This window comes from Ursus arctos, unplaced genomic scaffold (assembly GCF_023065955.2).
Source record: "Ursus arctos isolate Adak ecotype North America unplaced genomic scaffold, UrsArc2.0 scaffold_21, whole genome shotgun sequence".
In the NCBI taxonomy this organism is placed as follows: Eukaryota; Metazoa; Chordata; class Mammalia; order Carnivora; family Ursidae; genus Ursus; species Ursus arctos.
Window position 1 is genome coordinate 15039675 of NW_026622886.1, and position 19575 is coordinate 15059249.

At 34.2% G+C, this 19575-nt stretch overlaps 1 protein-coding gene across 5 annotated transcripts in view; it reads left to right on the top strand.

The window, feature by feature from the left end:
* Positions 1–19575, top strand: part of ANKS1B (ankyrin repeat and sterile alpha motif domain containing 1B) — a 1053061-nt gene that overhangs the window by 292769 nt on the left and 740717 nt on the right. For all 5 annotated transcript variants that reach the window (XM_044384492.2, XM_044384493.2, XM_044384494.2 and 2 more), the window contains exon 9: positions 19190–19333. In XM_044384492.2, coding sequence (XP_044240427.1) covers positions 19190–19333 — 144 coding nt within the window. The remainder of the gene's footprint in view (positions 1–19189; positions 19334–19575) is intronic.

A 19575-nucleotide genomic window follows, 5' to 3' on the forward strand; every position in this document is an offset into this window, starting at 1 on the left:
AAAAGTTATTTTAATCCTATAAACCCTTTTTTTGGCTTTTACTTTCAATTTTATAACCATATTAACAAACAATATTATACTAGAATTTTTATTTAATTGAGTTAAATAGTCACTAATTATCCTTTATATTGCATTGTTACATGTTTTCAATCCTTCAATTTGTCTCTTGATAGGATAGAATTTATCTTCAAATGGGATAAATTTGTTGTCCCAAGAATTGTTCATGAGAGCTGAATTTCCTAAGTTTTGCTTTCAAGAGCAACTGGTAACTTAGCTAGGTATAAAATTCTTGAGTTACAACTTTGCAGCCTGAAAAATCTGTTGACATTTTCTCTCATGTGATGCTTTTAAAATTGCAAATATTGCAAAAATATAAGGTCAGCATGATATTTTCCCTTGGTTGATATGGTGGACATTGGATTTTTAAGATTTTCTTTGTTTTCTGAGTACTTAGGATGTGAAAATCTTCCTGTTGGCAAAGATCTCCAAATTGCTTTAAGGTCCTCAAGGTCACCTCCAGGTCTTACTGGGAGGATTTACAGGATTACAGCAAGTAGCTGTAGTCACAGTTATGATTTATTACAGAGAAATATACAAAGCAAAGTCAGGCAGGGAAAAAAAAATGCATGGATGAAATTGGGGAGAAAGTAGGCACATGCTCCTCTAACAGTGGAGTCAGACAGGATACCTTTAATTCTCCTAGTGATGAGTTGTGACAGCACTTGTCAAATGTTGCCAACCAGGGAAGCTCAGTTAAGATTCAGATCCCAGATCTTTCCTGGGGGCAGGTCATGTAGACACCCTCTGCCTAGCATGTACCACAGCCCCAGACTCCCAGAAGGAAATCAGATGGTCAGCACAAATCACTGTTTTCACAAACAGTTTAGGCACAGTGGGCCACTCTTGTCTGAGTGAAAGGAATTCCTCAGAAATCCAAGTTTCCAGTGACCAGCTAAGGGCTGTACATATAAGCAGACTTTTCAAATATAGTCAGGTATGCTATGTTATCTCTTTTATGCACAACTTCATATTGGCTAGTTTTTTAATGTTTTAGAAGATGCTAAATAGATCTGCCAATTTTTATATAAATTTCTTATATAAAATTAATTTCAGAGACAAAGATATATCTTAGAAACTATTTCCTTTCCTTATGCCACAGCATAAGGAAATATTCTCCCATTTGAGAGCCTTTTTGCTATTTGCTCTTTTTTTTCCTTAAGAGAGACGAGAGAAAGGGAGAGAGAGAGTGTGAGCATGTGAGTGAGAGCGGCAGAGGGAAAGAGAGAATCTTAAGCCGTGGGGCTCAATCTCATGACCCTGAGATCATGACCTGAGCTGAAATCAAGAGCCAATGCTTAGCCAAATGAGCCATCCAGGCAACCTGTCATTTACTCATTTTTGAATGAAGAAAAGGCTTTTTAGACATTATAGTTCCAATTGGTCATTGATGTTATTAATCCCATCTTACTTTTGGCTCTAATAAATTCCCACTCTCACCACTAAACTTTAAGGATAGGTTGACATGAGCACTCAATTTGTGATATCTAGCAAGCATCCACTTAGAGAGATATTTTCTAGAATGAAGCTAAGCTCTTACTCTAACTTTTGTTAGAGTTAGCTAGGGAATCAAAAACAGTTTTCTGTCCTTTGAAAAATGTTGTATCTTTAATAATATATACTTTGGTGTGAAAAGCTCCAGTTCTTCATTCTGTTTTTCAGTAACTGACTGAACTTTTCAGGATTTAACACCATTCATTGCTTTCTGCCTTCAACCATGGCACATGCTTGGAGCTAAAAGGTATTGTTTTAGTCTGGGTCACATTAGGAGACAGATACAACATAGCCATTCAAACAGACAAAGCTTGACATAAAATATTATAAAACCAGTAGGAGAGTAACTAAAAGATGTAAAACAAAATGTAAAGGTAATCTATGGCTGAGGGAAAGGACCCAAGGAAAGACAAACTTGGAAGAAAGGCCCTTTCCACAAGATTGTGATTCAGAACTCATTGGAGAAAATAGAGTTGCAGCCCACTGGATGGTCCCTTAAGGCTTAGCCAACATCACAGGGAACTCTGAAGCTGGAATGGCCCTTCAGAGTTGTCCTAGTTTGGGAGAAGATGACTGGACTTCATTGGCCAGTTATTAGATACAGGCTGCTCTAGGAAAAGACTTTGACTTTAGGTAATGATAGGATGGCATTGTCTGGTGATGTAAGTGACAGATTAAATGGTATGTGGTCAGATCCGTTTGGAGCAGTTCCCTTTGGTCAGCACTGTGTGTTCTTGAAAGGGTTTTTTCAGATGGTGGAAATCCATAGCTGAGGAACAGAAAAATTCTTTTCTTGTAGATGAAATTAGTTCTCAATTAGGGTGATCATGGTGGAGCACTGGGGAATGAATCCATTGTAGCATCTGGTAAATCAGAAGTTGCTGATGTCTTTGATTGTCATGGGTACTTCCCACTCAGTAACAGACAAATGACTTATCCAGCATGGGTTTAATACCAGGGCTAGACAGAATGAGGCTCAGGCATTTCAATTCAGGTGTGTGATCTTGCATCTGGGAGATTTCATTAAATACTGGCAGATGGCAAGAATGTTGCACAGGTTGAACGATATTGCCATGTATTTTTAGTTTGTCCTGGTGCCTCTGGAAAGTTCTGTTTTACTTAAAAAATTATCTCAAGAAAGAGATAGGCTTTTTAAAACACTCAAGTATTGTTAATCTGATTATTAATTAAAGGTAATTTGTCAGGGAGAAAACATTAGTTTTGAGTTTCTTTACTAGTGTAAATTAGTGAAATATTTCAATCAAAAAACATTTATTGGGTACTGTCAAGCATATAAAAGAAGCATATTAAATTCAGCATTCACATACCCACTCTGTGCCATATACTACTCCAGATACCAAGAGTACAAACATAAGTAAGATATAGACCTCCTTCTTTACCAGCTGTTACCCTTGGGAAAGGATTCTATTTTAGATAGTATGTTTATGACTTAAATCAACCAGGCAGAAGTTGGGCCTTGAGGTGGAAAATTAACCTCAAGGGTTTGCTTCTCAAGATTTCATTCAGACCCTTTCTTTTCTCTATTCTGCACACTCTCCTGTTCACTGTGGCAGGAGAAATTGAAGAAAATGCTCTTATGATTAGAAAATAACCTAAATCTAAAGTTATTTTGAGCATTGGTTTATTATAAGAACACAGGCCTAGAAAATTTCTATCAGGACACAAGACTTTTAAAAACCCTAATAGTTTAACTTCTCTACACTGGAAAACGAACTCACCAGGTATATCTAACACACACCCATACACAAATATTGCAACAAAAATGCCTTCTGTGGAGACGTAATTTCTTATATTACGTTGTTGTATGTATTCTAAAAGAAACTTCAAATCTTTTTTTAATATCAGAGTATTTTTAAATATTTAAAACACCTTAAAAATATATTTTTTGTTGCTAATTGCTATCTCCTCAGTAATGATGTGACCAAACTGTGATCTAGATTCCAGTTTTTTACACATCTTTCACCTTTACATACATACTTCACTCTATGGATTAGCATGATCTGTCTTTGCATATAAATTGGAAAAAACGGAAATCGTATCTATTCCTGAAGATGTTTTGAGATTGATCTTTCTAATGTTTGCAAAACCGATGAAGATTCTGTAGGTTGTGTGCTCTGATTGGCAAAGGATTATTTGGACATACATAATTCTTGTACTTCTATTATTTATAAAGAAAATTTGATTTCCCTTGCAATTATTTGAATTTCAATTTTCATAACTCTTTATGCAGATTGACACATTAGGTCTAAAGTTGTGTAAGTAAAAGTATTGTAAGTGAAAGTGTTTTACTATTAGAACCCAAAGTACCATACAATAGTAACATCAATTCATAGCAGGTAGTAACACATCAGAGGTATTATGATTTTATTTCATTATGTTAATAAATATTTAGTAATTGTTAATGAAAGTACTTGCAAATAAGCATTTTAAAAACATCCTAATCAGGTGCATTTAAAAGATTCTATATCAGCTGTTTTTGATCACTTATAGTTTTCCTTTGTTATGTTCTCCATACATTTTTTAACTCCCTAGGTTTTTTCTCCCCAGGATTTTGTCTATTATTGTTAAAAGAATGTTTTGATCCTGCAATTGAATTTGCAAACACTAACATGTCTAACATCTTTTGTATTTTTAAAACATGATTTAATATTTTAGTCTTACTTTCTGTGGCTTTATGTTTTTCATGGGCCCGAATTAATATATTAGTCTTTTATTTCCATTCTCCTGTGAGATGATAAAGTTAAGAAATTATATTCTCCTGCAGTTAAATATATTTTCTCATTTTAAAAATAAAATGAAGACCATTGTTTATTGTGTAATTTCCTCCAACCAATAATGTGAATCATGGAAGTTACCCAATAGTATCAAATCATTAGTCTAAACCATCTGTTCCACATCTCTTAGCAGTGATGTGTCCTTAACCTACCCTTGGCAATATTAATATTAACAGACTGTGAAAAATCCCCAATTTCTATTCCTATTTTATTTACTCTATTTTGATTTAGCATCATTATGACCTCAATCAGTTTTCCGCTCATTGACAAACTTAATATCTAATTTGTATTCATTTACTTTTCAGTGTAAAATGCTTCAGTTGTAAGTTTTGTTACTTTATGATGGTTTAATTAATATATTTTCAATCACATTCTTCACTTTTCTGAAATTTTACTTTTGTATAACTGAACAACGGCTACCCCATAAAATGGATGAAAATACAGTATAATAAAGAGAATAGTATATATAATATAAATGTGAAGAATGGCAAATAATATGCTATTACACATTGAAAATGGTAAAATATTGCTATTTAGAGAGGACAATTCTTATCTTTTGATTGCGGGGTTATTAAAGGTCTTTTTGGACCTGTTTTCCTGATTAAACATACTTTTTATTTTCTGTTTTTTAATCCAACACACACACACACACACACGAGCATATACATATTTCCATACACACTAGCACATTAGCGCTTCTATATTACATTTGTTTAAAGGGCATTTCTATTCATAATTGTTTACAGAAGACATAAAAAATAAGAAAGGACCAGAGTTGTCAAGTCAAAAGTATATGCATATAATGTGCCCAGAACTGTGCCAGTTATTTTTCAGGCTACACAAATAAAAGAAAATATTGGCCCCATAATCATAAAGATAAGACATACTTTACGTAACATCTAGCAGATAGTTCAAAACAACAGATTTTGTCAGGACCATCTGTATTGTGGCGTTCAGAGAAGAGAAATAGTCTCCGAATCCTTTGTGCCTAGCCACATTGGGGCTTTCTGGTTTATCATCATTGTAGCATTAGTTGTAGAATATTGTGCCTTAGCAAATGTTGAACTTGTTTTAAACTATCCATTTTCCACAACATAGCTTGGGTTTATTTTTTCTGTCTCATCACCTCACTATGCCCTTCCTGATACCTGGTTTACCAAACATGGCAAGCACTTTGGCACTGCCATGGTCTGCAATGGCTCTGCATTCTCATTCCTGTCTTCCCCTCTTGTCAGAAATCTTATCTCATGAGGTACTGTGGCTTAAGTACAAGCAGTTTTCTGAATTCTTTCTTCTTCTAATGGCTCCTTCTTTATGTTCTCCTAATATTTTGTTTCTGTATCTCTGTAATGCTCATATTTTGGTCTAGTTTTACTGTCTAGTTACTGATATAAATCTCTCTTTATACCTTGAGCTTTGAGTTATTGACATATTTGTCTTTCTTGAGAATTTCCTCACCCTCAAGTTTAGTCTTGTAGACTATAGTTGTTGAGCAACAGATACTCAAAAAATTTTAATGAGTATATTTGAAATGGTGGATATAAGCAATATAATTTAAATTAAGAGATAATAAATTAATAAAATTAATTATATACTGATGTAATATAATGTACATTTTATATAATTATATTGGTTAAAATTTACCCACAAGGAAACGTCAGGCTCAGATGGTTCACTGGTGAAAAACCTTTTAGATTTTTAGAAAATAAAAGATTAGGGCTGTTCCAAGTTATTACATGAGGTCAACATTACCGCAAAACCAGAGACATTTCACAAGAAGAAAACTTTACCTCAATATCACTCATGAACACAGCATCAAAAATCCTTAACAAAATAGTAATAAATAAGTAATCTATTAAAAAGATTATACATCATGACCAAATGGGCTATATGTCAGAAAGGCACAGTTACTTTAACAATCTAAAATCAATTGCTGTGGTTTACCATATTAATAGAATGAAGAAGAAAAATATATGATTATATAAATAATGTAGAAAAAGCATCTATTCATGATGCAGACTTTCAGTAACCTGAGAATAGAAGGAACTTCCTCAGCTGTATAAAGGGCCTCTACAAAAATGCTGTGGTGAACATACTTCATAATGCTGAAAGACTGAATACTTTTGACTTAAGATTGGAAACAGGACAAAGATATTTGCTCCTACCATTTCTATTCAATATAATATTGGACATTAGGGGAAGTTCAATAAGGCAAGGGCAAGAAATAAAAGCATACAAATTTTAAAAGAAGTAAAAATCTTTATTCACAGTTTACATGATTATTTACATAGGAAATTCTTTTAAAAATGCAAAAAAGTAGTCAGAACTAAAATGTTTACTTAGCAGGATGCAAGGTCAGTAAACAAAATCAATTCTAATTTTTACATGGACAATTTAAATTGAAATTAATAATTCCATTGAAAATATTTCCCCAAAACATGAAATGCATGTTTATCCCTATGGATTTACAAAGGTGTGTGCAAGACTAGTACACTGAAGACTATAAAAACATGTTGATGGAAATTAAAAAAGGCCTCATATATGGAGAGATATTCTGAGAACTAAATATTGTTTAGATATCTCTTCTCCCCAATTTGTGCTGTGGATTCAGTGCAATTCCAAACAAAACCCAAGCAGGCCTTCCCCCCCCCCCCAGATATTGACAAGTGTATTCTAAAAATTTTTTTGCGAAGTCAGAGGTTCTATACTAGTTAGAACAATTTTGAAAAGGAACAAACCTGGAGGACTCTGAATCCATACTTACTATAAAGCTATATTAATTAAGTTAGTGTGGTATTGGCATGAGGAGAGAATCAGTAGAACCGAATAGAGAATGTTCAGAAATAGACCCACACGTATACGGTCAATTGATTTTCAAAAAAGTCCCAGGGTACTTTAATGGGGAAAGGATAATTTTTTCAACTAGTGGGGCTAGAAAAACTTGTATCCATATTTTAAAAATGAACATCAAATCTTACTTCTTACTGTAGATGAATATTAACTCAACATGGATCAAAGACCAAAATATATTTTAAAAAAAAAACATATAGGAGAATACCTTTGTGACTTCTGGGAAAGAAAAGATTTCTTAGATATTAAGTAAACAGCACAAAGGATGTATTGCCAGAATATAGAATATTAAAAAAATAAGTTTACATTTCTGGATATTCACATGCAAAAACATGAATCTAGACACAGACCTTACACTCTTCACAAAAATTAACTCAAAATGGGTCACAGACCTAAATGTAAAATGCAAAACTATAAAATTCCTAGATGAAAACATGGGAGAAAAGCTAGATGACCTTGAGTATGGCAATGACTTTTTAGATTCAACACTAAAGGCAGGATCCATGAAAGAATTGGTAATAATTGATAAGCTGGACTTTATTAAATTTAAAAACTTTTGCTCTCAAGGTCAAGAGAATGAGAGGATAAGCCACTGACAAGGAGAAAACATTTTTAAATCATATATCTAATAAAGGACTATTATCCAAAATATATGAAGAATTCTTAAAACTCGACAATAAGAAAACAAACAATAGACTAAAATTGAGCCAAAGACCTTCACAGACACCTCACTGATGAAGATATCTAGATGGCGATTAAGCATATGCAAAGATGCTCCACATGTCATCAGGGAAATGAAATTTAAAACCACTAGAGTGGTCAAAATCCAAAAGACTGACAAGGCCAAGTGCTGAGGATGTAGATCAAGAGGAACTTTCATTCATTGCTGGTGGGAATGCAAAATAGTGCAGATTCTTTGGAAGATAATTTGGCAGTTTCTTAGAAAATGAAACATACTCTTACTAGATGATCCAGCATTCTCACACCTTGTGGTAAATATTTATCCAAGGGAAATGAAAACTTACATCACACAAAAACCTGCACACATGGTTATAACAGCTTTATTAATAATTGCCAAAACTTGGAAGAAGCCAAGATGTTCTTTAGTAGATGAATGGATAAATAAACTGTGGTATGTCAAGACAATGGAATATTATTCAGCACTGAAAAGAAATGAGCTATCAAGCCATGAAGACATGAAGGAACCTTAAATGTGTGTTACTACATGAAAAAAGCCAACCTGAAAGGGCTACATATATAATATAATTCCAACTATGTGACATTCTGGAAAGAACAAAGCTATGGCAACAGTAAAAAACCAAAAACCAAACCAAAACAAAAAAACAGTGGTTGTGTTAGAGGGATACATAGGTGGAACACAGAGGATCTTTAGGGCAGTGAAAGTACTTTGTATGATAACATAATGATGGATATATGTCATTATCAGGACTGTAATGTAAACTATGGACTTGGGGTGATTATGTTGCATCACTGTAGGTTCACCATCTGTAACAAATGGACCACTCTGGTGGGAGATGTTGATAATGACAGAAGCCATGTATGTGTGGGTTTAGGGGGTTATACGAAATCTCTATTCCTTTCAGTTTTGCTGTGAATCATAAACTGCTCTAAAAAGAAAAAAAAAAGGGCCTCTTACAATGCAAAAACCAGATTAACCCAATAAAAATTGGCAAAGGATTTGAAAGGATATTTCACCAAAAAAATACATGTATGGCCTAAGAAGATACTTAATACATTAGTAATAACTGAAATAGAAGCTAAAAGCATTATGTGACACTACTCCACACCCATTACAATGGCTAAAATTAGGTGTTGTTAATAATGTGGGGATACTCAAACTCTCATACACAGGTAATGGGAATGTAAAATGGTACAAACACTTGGGAAAATATTTTGACAATTTCTTAAAAAGTTTCAGATAGACTACATGACCTGGCATTATAGGTATTTACCCAAGAGAAACAAAAGCTTATGTCCACACATAGAATTTTACATGAATGTTTACACCTACTTTATACATAATGGTCTCGAACTGGAAACAACCTAAATGTCTATCAACAGATGAATATATAAGTCAACTTTGACATGTCCATACAGTGGAATACTACTTTGCATTATGAAGGAATAAACTACAGATACATGAAAAATAGAGATAAATCTCAAAAATGTTATGCTGAGTGAAAGAAGTCAGGTATAAAGTGTGTGCTTACGATCCCATTTCGGTGAAGTTCTAGGAAAGACATGTATAATACAGTGATAGAAAAAAGGTTTCCAGAGCCAAGGGTAGGTGAGTATTGACAAGGAAGGAGCACAAGCATTCGTGGTGATGGAAATGTTCTGTATCTTAATTGCAGTGGTGATTACTCAGTTCTATACATTTATTAAAAGTCGTCAAACTGTACATTTAAAATGAGTACATATTATGTAATACTTTTATAAATTGATTTTAAAAAGGAAACTGTTTAAAAAATTGTTTCTATAAAATGATCTGTCACAAAGAATACTTTAATTTTCCAAAAGTTACACATTTTGCTTTTTATATTAAATCTGCTGAAAAAATAAACTAAGCTAAATATTAAATTTTCTAAAGTAACCTTAACTTTTTCAAAATGTGCAACGTATATAAACTTGACATCAGATTAGACTTCTAATTTTGCAATAATAAACAGCATCAGTTGTTAAGAGTCAGATAAAAAAAAGTTTCGAGAGATAGTAAAATAGTAAGACTGTATGAAAGAATAGCAAACCAAAGGCATTCTTCTTTGAAGTTTTCCAGATGGCTATGCAAAGGATGTCAACTTTGTAAACAGGTAGCAGCTGGAGACAAAATTAGTTGGAACTGAGCATTTTAGAGGAATTACAGTGTCTCATGTACTACTAAACAGAGAACAGCTCTCCTTAATCTGTTCTTCAGCATTTCTTGCAACTAAAAATAATTGCTTGAATAGCAAGTCTGTATTTCAATAAGTGTGAAATACTTTTGATACTGGCAAATCTCCAATTTCAAAATATCACTGTACAGAGTAACATCATTTGGTGTTGTGGATACTAGGAGGTGGACTCTGTGTGCTCATTGGCATAAAGACTTGTTTTTCTTCTTCCTTTCTTTTCCTTGCAGATATAAGTGCTATTTAACATTCCCAGGTAACTTCAAATAAATCTGAGAGAAATTTTGTTTTTCAGAGGACTTCAATGTTGCAGCTTCTGTGAATTTCACTAACCTGAGATGGCTGAGGTGCAAAGCTAGTGTAGGGTAGCACTGCAGAGTTATTTTCAGAAAACTAAACAGATGTTTAGTGTTAATAAGCTGATGAAGATATTATATTTGACACCAAGTTTTCTGAGCATTGCTACACATTAAATTGTGGCATGTGATCTCTTTTTCAGGACTGAATTTAAGATAAGCGAGTCTGCTGTATTTGTTGGATCATTGGTACTGTCATAGTTTTGGTTTATAAATAAGCGAGCTTAATGTCTTACAATTTTCTTTCTCTCACCATGTCCCTTAGATCCCCAATTTAAAAAATACTATGAAAAATAAGATATTATTGATCTATCTTTTTCTATTGTCTTTCAAGTTGACAAAAATAGTAATCCCTGTGTAAAGTCACCTGTGTAATGGGATTGGCTATGCAAATTTGGAGAGAAAATGTATACTAAATTGCTCTGCATAATAAAAAGAGAGGAATTCGAAGAGCTAATGGAATAAACCTGTGGGAGGAAATAGACATCAAGGAAGCTGGGCACTTCGTGGTGGAAGGGGAGAGATATGAATATGTTCTTTAATGAAATCAGATAGATGCTGAGTTCTACATTAGCTTGAATATAAGATGAACACAGTGAGAGCAAGTGAATTTAGTGGAGTCAGAAGATAAAGGACACTCAGATCTGGGTTATAGTTAAATTGGTGCAAATGTTCATGTTAATTTTGAAGGCAAGCTGGCATTTATTCATTAACTCATTTATTCATTCAACGCATATGGAATGGAAAGGTCTTTAATGTTTCAGACACTGTGCTAGGTGTGGTGCTTGTGGTAGCTAACCTAATAGACATCTCTGCAATCAGGCGGCTTGTAATTGAGTAGGAATAGGAGATATTGAACCAAAATCACACAATAACTGTAAAATTATATTTTGATAATTGCTATAAAAAAAGCAGGATGCTGTGAAAATATGTAAGAAAGGAAACTAATTTTGACTGTGGCATCAAGAAAGTCTACCAAAGGAAGGGAATTAAGTTCACACCTAAAGCACAAATAAGATTAATCCTGATGAAGACAAGAGAAGAGAATGTTCCCACAATTTATTTATTAGGATTTGGTACATAGCAAGAAACAGAAAATCTAAAATAAATTTAAAAGGATTTTCTTTTACTCCTCCTTGCAAAGCTTAGACTAAGGCAGTCTAAGGCTGGTAGTACTCACCAGCAAGAGGAATCCAGGAATATTCTATTTTATTGTTCCACTGTGTATGTTCTCTAGTTTCATGGGCACCTCATGGTTCAAGATGACTGCTTCGCTTCAGTCATTTCATTAGCACTCCCAAGGAAGGGGAGGAAGAAGGACATGTTTCGTCACTCTGAGAACACTTCTTATACCCAAAGGGTCTAAGTTAATCACATGCCCACAACTACCTGTAATGGGGGTTGGTAAGTGTCTTTATTCAAAGCAGGCATATACCCAACTAAAAGGGTTTGTTATTATAACTACAGAAAAATAGGTCTAGGTGTTCTGTTTCTAAAGACAAAAGGGAGAGGAGAGTGTATATTGGGAGACAACTAACAGTCTCTGCTAGAGAAAGTCGTATGTGAAGTTCTAGGTAGGAGGAAGCTTGATATATTCCAGGAAAAAGACAATGTAGTGTGTTGAAATGTTATGAGCAAAAGGGAGGAAGAAGGGTGGTGGTGGGACAAGACTAGAGAGGCAGGTTAAGGGCAAGTCATAGCCAGCCTTTTGGATCATGAAGAATTTTGAATTTTACTTAAAGAACGATGAAACTTGAATGTTTTTAAGGAAGAGGGTAACATGTTCATATTCTCATATTTAAAAAATTTCTCTGGTCACTGCGTGGAGAGTAAGTTAGAGACAATATTGGCAGTATATACAAAGTTTAGAGTGGTTGTGCTTTTTGGCATACAATTGCATATTTATGAATTTATCCTAACAAAATCATCAGACAAGCAAAATCTGGAAAGACATGCACTGAATGCTTACAGTGGAAATGAGGTTAGGAAAGCTTCACTTTCTCCTTTAATAACTTTTAATTTTGAATGATTTGTTTTACAATAAGTATGTATTACTTTAAATTTCATTAAAAATCAATAAATCAATTTTATCTTTTGAAATACAAAGACAAAAATACTTGGGACTTAGCTACACAGTTGTCCAGATTGGTGACTCCCATTTTGAATGGTCTTCCTTTGTTTGGATCTCCATTTCTGATGGTTGCCTACCTCCTGGAGTCTGCCTTTCTGCCTGGTCCCTTTGTATTGACAGTTCAATTAGATGGTTGTCCTACTTTTCATTTTGGTTTTTGTATTTTTGGTAGGAAGAGCAACAGTATTGTCTATTCCATCATCCCATTTCCCCACCCACACATTGCTTTCCCATATTCTGGCTAAGTCCAGCACCCCAGGTTTCCTCCAGTGACATCTGGACAGGACATGGATAGCCTCCGTCTTTGCCCCACCACTGCCATGTTTATAAAGACATGCGTTACGAGAGTTGACTGGTGAGGCTGTAAGGGGTTTCTGTGGGATCATAACTGGCCCTTAATCCTGCACTTTAACTGCATGGACTTCAGAATTTTAGAGTTAAAAAGTAAAAGCCTTCAATTATAAACTATCACAGAAAAAAAAATTTCTTTGTGGATATTCTGAACATCTTGAATATCTATTATCTGGAGTTTGGTTCCATGGTGTGGAAGAAAGATTATGGCACCTAGAGTCAGAAGACTTGGACTTAAATAATTTAGTCTCATTTGTAAGATGATCTTGTAAATTGAATAACATCAGCTTCTTCACTTGTCAAACAGGGGTAATCCCAACCCTACTTTAATGGGGCTATTCTATATCTGAAATGTTTTTTTGTTTGTTTGTTTGTTCTTTCCATTTATTCACATTTCATGGATTATTACACTTCCTCAAAAACTAATTAATACAAACTGAGGTTACATTGTCTGACAAAGTATTTTAGTTTTAGAAAACAATTTTCTATGTAAATTAGAAAGAAAATAACTTATCTGATTGCTAAGAAGTTTTACATCTGTTACCATGGCATCTGCCTCAAGCAGAGTCCGTAGTCCTAACCATGATTGCCTCTGGCCAAGAACGTCCTGGTGCTCAGAGTGGGACTGGACGAGCTCCTCGCCGTCCCCTACTGGCACTGAGGGACACACCAGTTTCTACTATATATTCTCACTTACAGAATGAGAATGAATACCCAGGGGTTTGGGAGTGAGCCATTGTGTTTGCAAACCCTTCAGAATGCACTGTGCTTGCATTCTGACTTCAGAAATCAAAGAACTAACAGATGCTCAAAAGCAGTTGTGTTTAACTTTAAAATGAAACCAAAAAGGCTTTCTCAGTGATAACTTGTTCTGCACTCGGATAGTAAGATGGACTTTTTTTTTTTCTCTACCCCAGAACAGGTAGATTCTTTCTGGCATGCTGCATACCAAAAATATGACTTAGAACTGAAATTTTAAAACCATAATCCTGTTCAAGAAAATTAATTTGTAGGGGCGCCTGGGTGGCTCAGTCGTTAAGCGTCTGCCTTTGGCTCAAGGCATGATCCTGGGGTCCTGGGATCAAGCCCCGCATCGGGCTCCTCCGCTGGGAGCCTGCTTCTTCCTCTCCCACTCCCCCTGCTTGTGTTCCCTCTCTCTCTGGCTATCTTTCTGTCCGTCAAATAAATAAATAAAATCTTAAAAAAAAAAAAAAAGAAAATTAATTTGTAAATGGTCAGACTTGTCCTTCCCTGGAAAACACTGTCTAAACTGCTTTAAAAACTGGACACACATTTCCAGCCTGTAATTCTAAAAATGAATTATTTAAAAATGAATTAGCACAATGCTCTTTTTTTTTTTTTTTTTTTTTTGCTTACTGGGAACACTCAAAAGGAGAAAGACACACACCAGTTTAAAAAAGACTACTGAGACACTCAGTATTTGTCAAGATGAAACACAACTGATTTTGGTTTAAAGGTTAAAAATACCTCCTTTCAGGCCACACAGATGATATACTTCATAGATCTTCCAGCTAAATACAAAAATTTTAGTCATTTTTAAACTATAAATCACCGTTACAAATATTTATGACATTATCATGTTTATTCAGTGATAAAAAACGTGAGGCTATATATATGTATGTATGTGTGTGTGTGTGTGTGTGTGTGTGTGTGTATAATCTCCCCTCTCAAGGAAATCACATTTCTTTACTGTTAGACTGATGTAATTATTTGAGAAGTATTTTTCCTTGAACTCAGATTTGTGTCGCCATGGTATTTATGACAATGTAGGACTGGTCCAATCTTTCATCCACATAATTACTATGTATTAACCAAGAAAGATAGTAGGCTCATACCATGACAATTTAGGTCTATATTCTATGGAAGAATTTCTGGAACTTTAGGAACACAGTTGGGTCTCCAATAAAAAGTTTCAAAGGCATTTGGAATAAAGCAAACTCCAAGTTTAAGTGCTTTCATGTGGCTTTCTTTTTATAAATAATTGAAGATTATATTTAGTTTGATAAAAATCTTTCCCAGGCATTTTAAATTGTAAAGCAGCAAGTGGAAAATTATTGTTTTACGCAGCTGATTTATATACTGTCTTTAGGGGGCAGTACTAAACCACTGATAAATTTTGTTATACTAAAATAGCTCTAATGAGATTTGTGATGCACTTATATATACCTCTTAATATTAGTAAAATTTTCTAGGTAGTTAAATGAAAATGACAGTTTGAAATTTATTGATAATTCATTCAATAAATAATTGTTAAATTCTATTATGCATACACATTGTAAGAGATACAAATGTGAATAAGGCAATGTTTGCTTTCAAATAACTTACAATTGACTAGAATAAATAAGCTGTGTTGTGTGTGTGTGTGTGCGCGCGCACGTATACAACTCTTTTAGGATAAAGATAATAATGAAAATAGCAGTATATATTCATTATTTTTTATGTGCCAGTCACTGTCATGCAATTAATGTTGTCCTCATACAGCCCTATAAAATGGGAATTATTATTTTAGCTACTTTTCAAATAAGAAAACTAGGATTAATAAAATTATGGGATTTTCTCGGAGTAACACAGCTTGGAAATGGCAGAGATGGGATTTAAATACATATCTATTTGACCTCACAGCTACTTCTCTTTGCCTCTGTGCCATCTATCATCTCAAGGTATATGTGAAGTATCATAATACAAAAACTCACACAAAGAGCTATATAGAAGAGCCATATCATTTCTGTTTGTGGGAAATCTGGAAAGAAGTGAAATCTGAATGTATTTTGAGGAATCAGTGGGATCATAAGAGAATAATAGCTAAAATGGCAGTTAGTATGTATTGAAACCTTATTGTGTCAGGCACTTTATATTTGTTACCTTATTTAATTATCAGGAAAAAAATTCTGAGGGAGGTTCTACTATATTATTTCCCATTGAGTAGATAAGGCAAGTGAGGCTGACAATGGTCCTATCTGATGAAAATCACTGTAATAAGAAGGCTAATAAGTAGGCAAGCTGAAAATTCAGAACTAATTTTAGAGCCTAAACTCTTAACCAGTATAATATGCTTCATGGAGAAGTTAGATGCAAGGCATGAATAAATGCATTGAGGATGATTAGGGAAGGGTAAACAATTCTACTTGGTTATAGTCTGGATAAGTACAGTATAGGAAGTAAAAGTGTTGAAAATAGTTTGACCTTAGAACCTTGAGGAATTTGGATATTATTTACTGTGCAATGGCAAATAATTTATGAGATTTATGAGCAGAGAAGAGACATAAACAGGATTCTTCTCTAGAGAGAAGAAAGAGATAGAGGAAGTTCCTTGTAAGATTGGATCAAATACTTATAGAACCCTTAACATAAATACAAAAGAACTGATTAATCTGTAAAATGTTGATAATTCTTAGGAAGAACGTAATGATTTATGGTGCCATGCCATGTCGACACTGATGGTCAAACCAACAACTGATCATGAGTTGGTGAAGGGGATGCCTACTTGGTTATTCTATTTTGTAGACAGCGTTGATCATACACATAGATGTTCTGCTAGATTAACGCTTTAGATGCCCCAAGATTTTCTCACCAGGATGTCTGTAGGATGAAAAATCCCTGTGATAATCATCTTTTATTACTGATTTGAGAAATGTGTTTTTATGAAAGAATGGGCGGCTATGTACAAAATTACAGAAATTTTAGTTGTCACAGGTAGCAAATTGCTTTCAGGAGTGTCATCATGTAGCAGAAATATATTCACAAATACACCTTTTTTATTTAAACTGCAATTACGTCAGCTCGGTTATTCAATATAATTACCTTTTACAGGATACTGTGTTGAATGAGAAGCCATGTAACATAGTGAGTGGTCAAGGGGGTCAGCTCTAGAGTCAGGCAGTCTGGATTGGAACCCTTTTTCTGCCACCAGCTCTATGACCTTGATTTTACTTGACCCCTCTGTGCCTTAGTTTGTGTGAATTAAAATAATGAATAAGAATCCTATGACACTACAGTGTCACATAGTAAATGCTCAATAGATTATAGCTATTATTATTATTGTATCTTACAGGCTGTAACTGCTTATGAGGCTTTTTAAGTTTATGACTTTTCAGTTATTGAAAATTGATGAAGGGAAATTTAAGATGTGAATATAGAAAAACAATATCTCATATTTTATTTTTTTAAGATTTGTTTATTTCAGAGAGAGAGAGAGAGAGAGAGAGCATGAGCATGGGGAAAGGGGAGGAGCAGAAGGAGAGGGAGAGAGAGAATCTTCAGCAGACTCCTCAATGAGCAAGGAACAAGACGTAGGGTTCAATCCCGTGACCCTGAGATCATGACCTGAGCTGAAATTGAGAGATGAATGCTTAACCAACTGAGCCACCCAGGCGCCCTGAAGTCTTATATTTTAAAGTCACAACTTTTGTGCGGGGGTCAAGTGGGTACCATTTACAATTTAATATATAGAGTATTTTTACTAACTTCAATAATAATGATCTATCAGTGTGTATCCAACACTACATTCTGAAGACTTCCACCTTTTTTTAAAACAAAACAAAACAAAACAAAACAAAAATCAGTTTGCTGAGCATTCATCAGGCACTTTGAATATGGAATTTTCATCAGTTTTGGCAAAATTCCTTGCATTGTTTCTTTGATGATTTCCTCCTTTCTCTACATGGACCTCTTAATTTGATCCCCAATTTCTTAACTTTTAATTTCTCCCCATCTTTTGTTCTGTCTTCTGGGAAATTTCCTCAGACTTATTTTCCACCTTCTATTGGGTTTTAGGTGTTTATTTGTCTTATAGTATTCTGTTCTTCTTTCACGGATGCAAGTATCTTCTATGTCTTTGTGGATACTATTTATAACTTTTTTCTGTATATTTATTTTGGTCTCTGTTAAAAACTTCCTTCAAATGTGTGATGATGCTTGGATTCTTGTTCATATTTACCTAAAACTGTTTATCTGAGTGGAGATTTTATGAGAGGTGGGCTTCACAGTAAGAGTTAAGGCATAGACCCCCATCATTTTACTAGGTACTTACAGATCTTCTTTCTTGGAAGGTCAATTTCTGCAGAGGGGAATATATCCTCATCTCTTACCTGGGGGATATAAACCTAGTTGCCATGTTCTGTAGGGCGAATGTGGACAGGCACTGGGGTGGGTTGGGAATCTACAACTACCAGATATTCAATTAATTTCTTTGCTTTTACAGAGACACCCCTCTGTTCATTGTGCATGGATTGTTTGAATTCATAATCCTTTTGTTTCAATCCCACCAGAAAATAAACCTCCCATTTTTTTGTCAGTGGTGAAGGTTTAGTTTCTTGGCCAGTTGAGAACATTGGTCTAAGGGTCTAACTCTTCCAAATGTAGAGTTTCTATCCTGTTGCAGCCCCACCTGCACCTACATCTTCATGATTCATAAGCCGTTTTGATGGTGCTGAGTCATGAATAGACATGCTGCTTATTCTTCCCCCTTGCAGACATTTTGTTTTCAGTTTTCTCAAGTTTGCTAGATCAGGTAATATCTACCCATTTGTTTATCATTATCTTAAAATTTTCTTGTTCTTACTCACCTGCTAATCTGTTTATCCATTTGTTTATCATTATCTTAAAATTTTCTTGTTATTGCTCATCTGCTAATCTCTCTCCCGTTGTCCTTGTCCTTATGCACGTTAGACCATTTTAACAAATCCGTTGTCATTTTAATGGGATTTGGCAAGTAACAAAAGTAAATATGCAGGTTAAACATGGAAGTCCCATTGTTAATTTTAAAAGTATTACCCCCATTACACATATAATATAAAATTTTATGAAGTTCTTTTTTTTGAAAAGGAGACATCATGAAAATATATGCTTTTTGGCAATTCCTATTTTAATAAAGTATTTTCCTGCTATTCCTCTGATTGCATTTAGAAATGATAAGATTTTTCTAATTTGTTGCTACTGAGATATTTTGTTGGGTCATTTTCATGTCTATTTTTCATTGTGAACTTTGTATCCTAATAGTCTTTCTCACCCAGTTTTTTCACTTTCAATTTTTTTAAATATTCAACTTAAATTGAATTATACATGTTTTCTGTCTTAGTGCCATGGCACAGCCACATAACTATGGTGAATATTAAGCTGATTTTGCTTGCTAACATACACTACAAGAAAATAATGTCATTTAATTGATGTTAAGATATCTAAATAACATTGATATAATATATTGGTATAATATAAATTTAATTTCAGAGAACTTCATCTACAATAAATTTGTCACCAGGAGAAGTGGAAGAAGAAGATGATGATGAAAACACTTGTGGGCCCTCAGGACTCTGGGAAGCATTAACTCCTTGTAATGGATGTAGGAACCTTGGCTTCCCCATTCTTGCACAGGTAACAGTTTACTTTTCTTAAGATATAAAACAAAATTATTTGCCTTTGTTTTTAAGGAAATCTTTTTTTCTCTCTTCCTGAAAATCCAATTAATATCTTATTCATTTTGTAATTTTTCTTCGGTTAAAGGTCAGTAAAACGTTTAACTTGCTGTACGTATGTGCATAAGTAAACACATACTTTATATCCTTTTATGTGGTTGTTTTATTTTGATCATGATGCTAGTTCCTGAAAAATTGAGT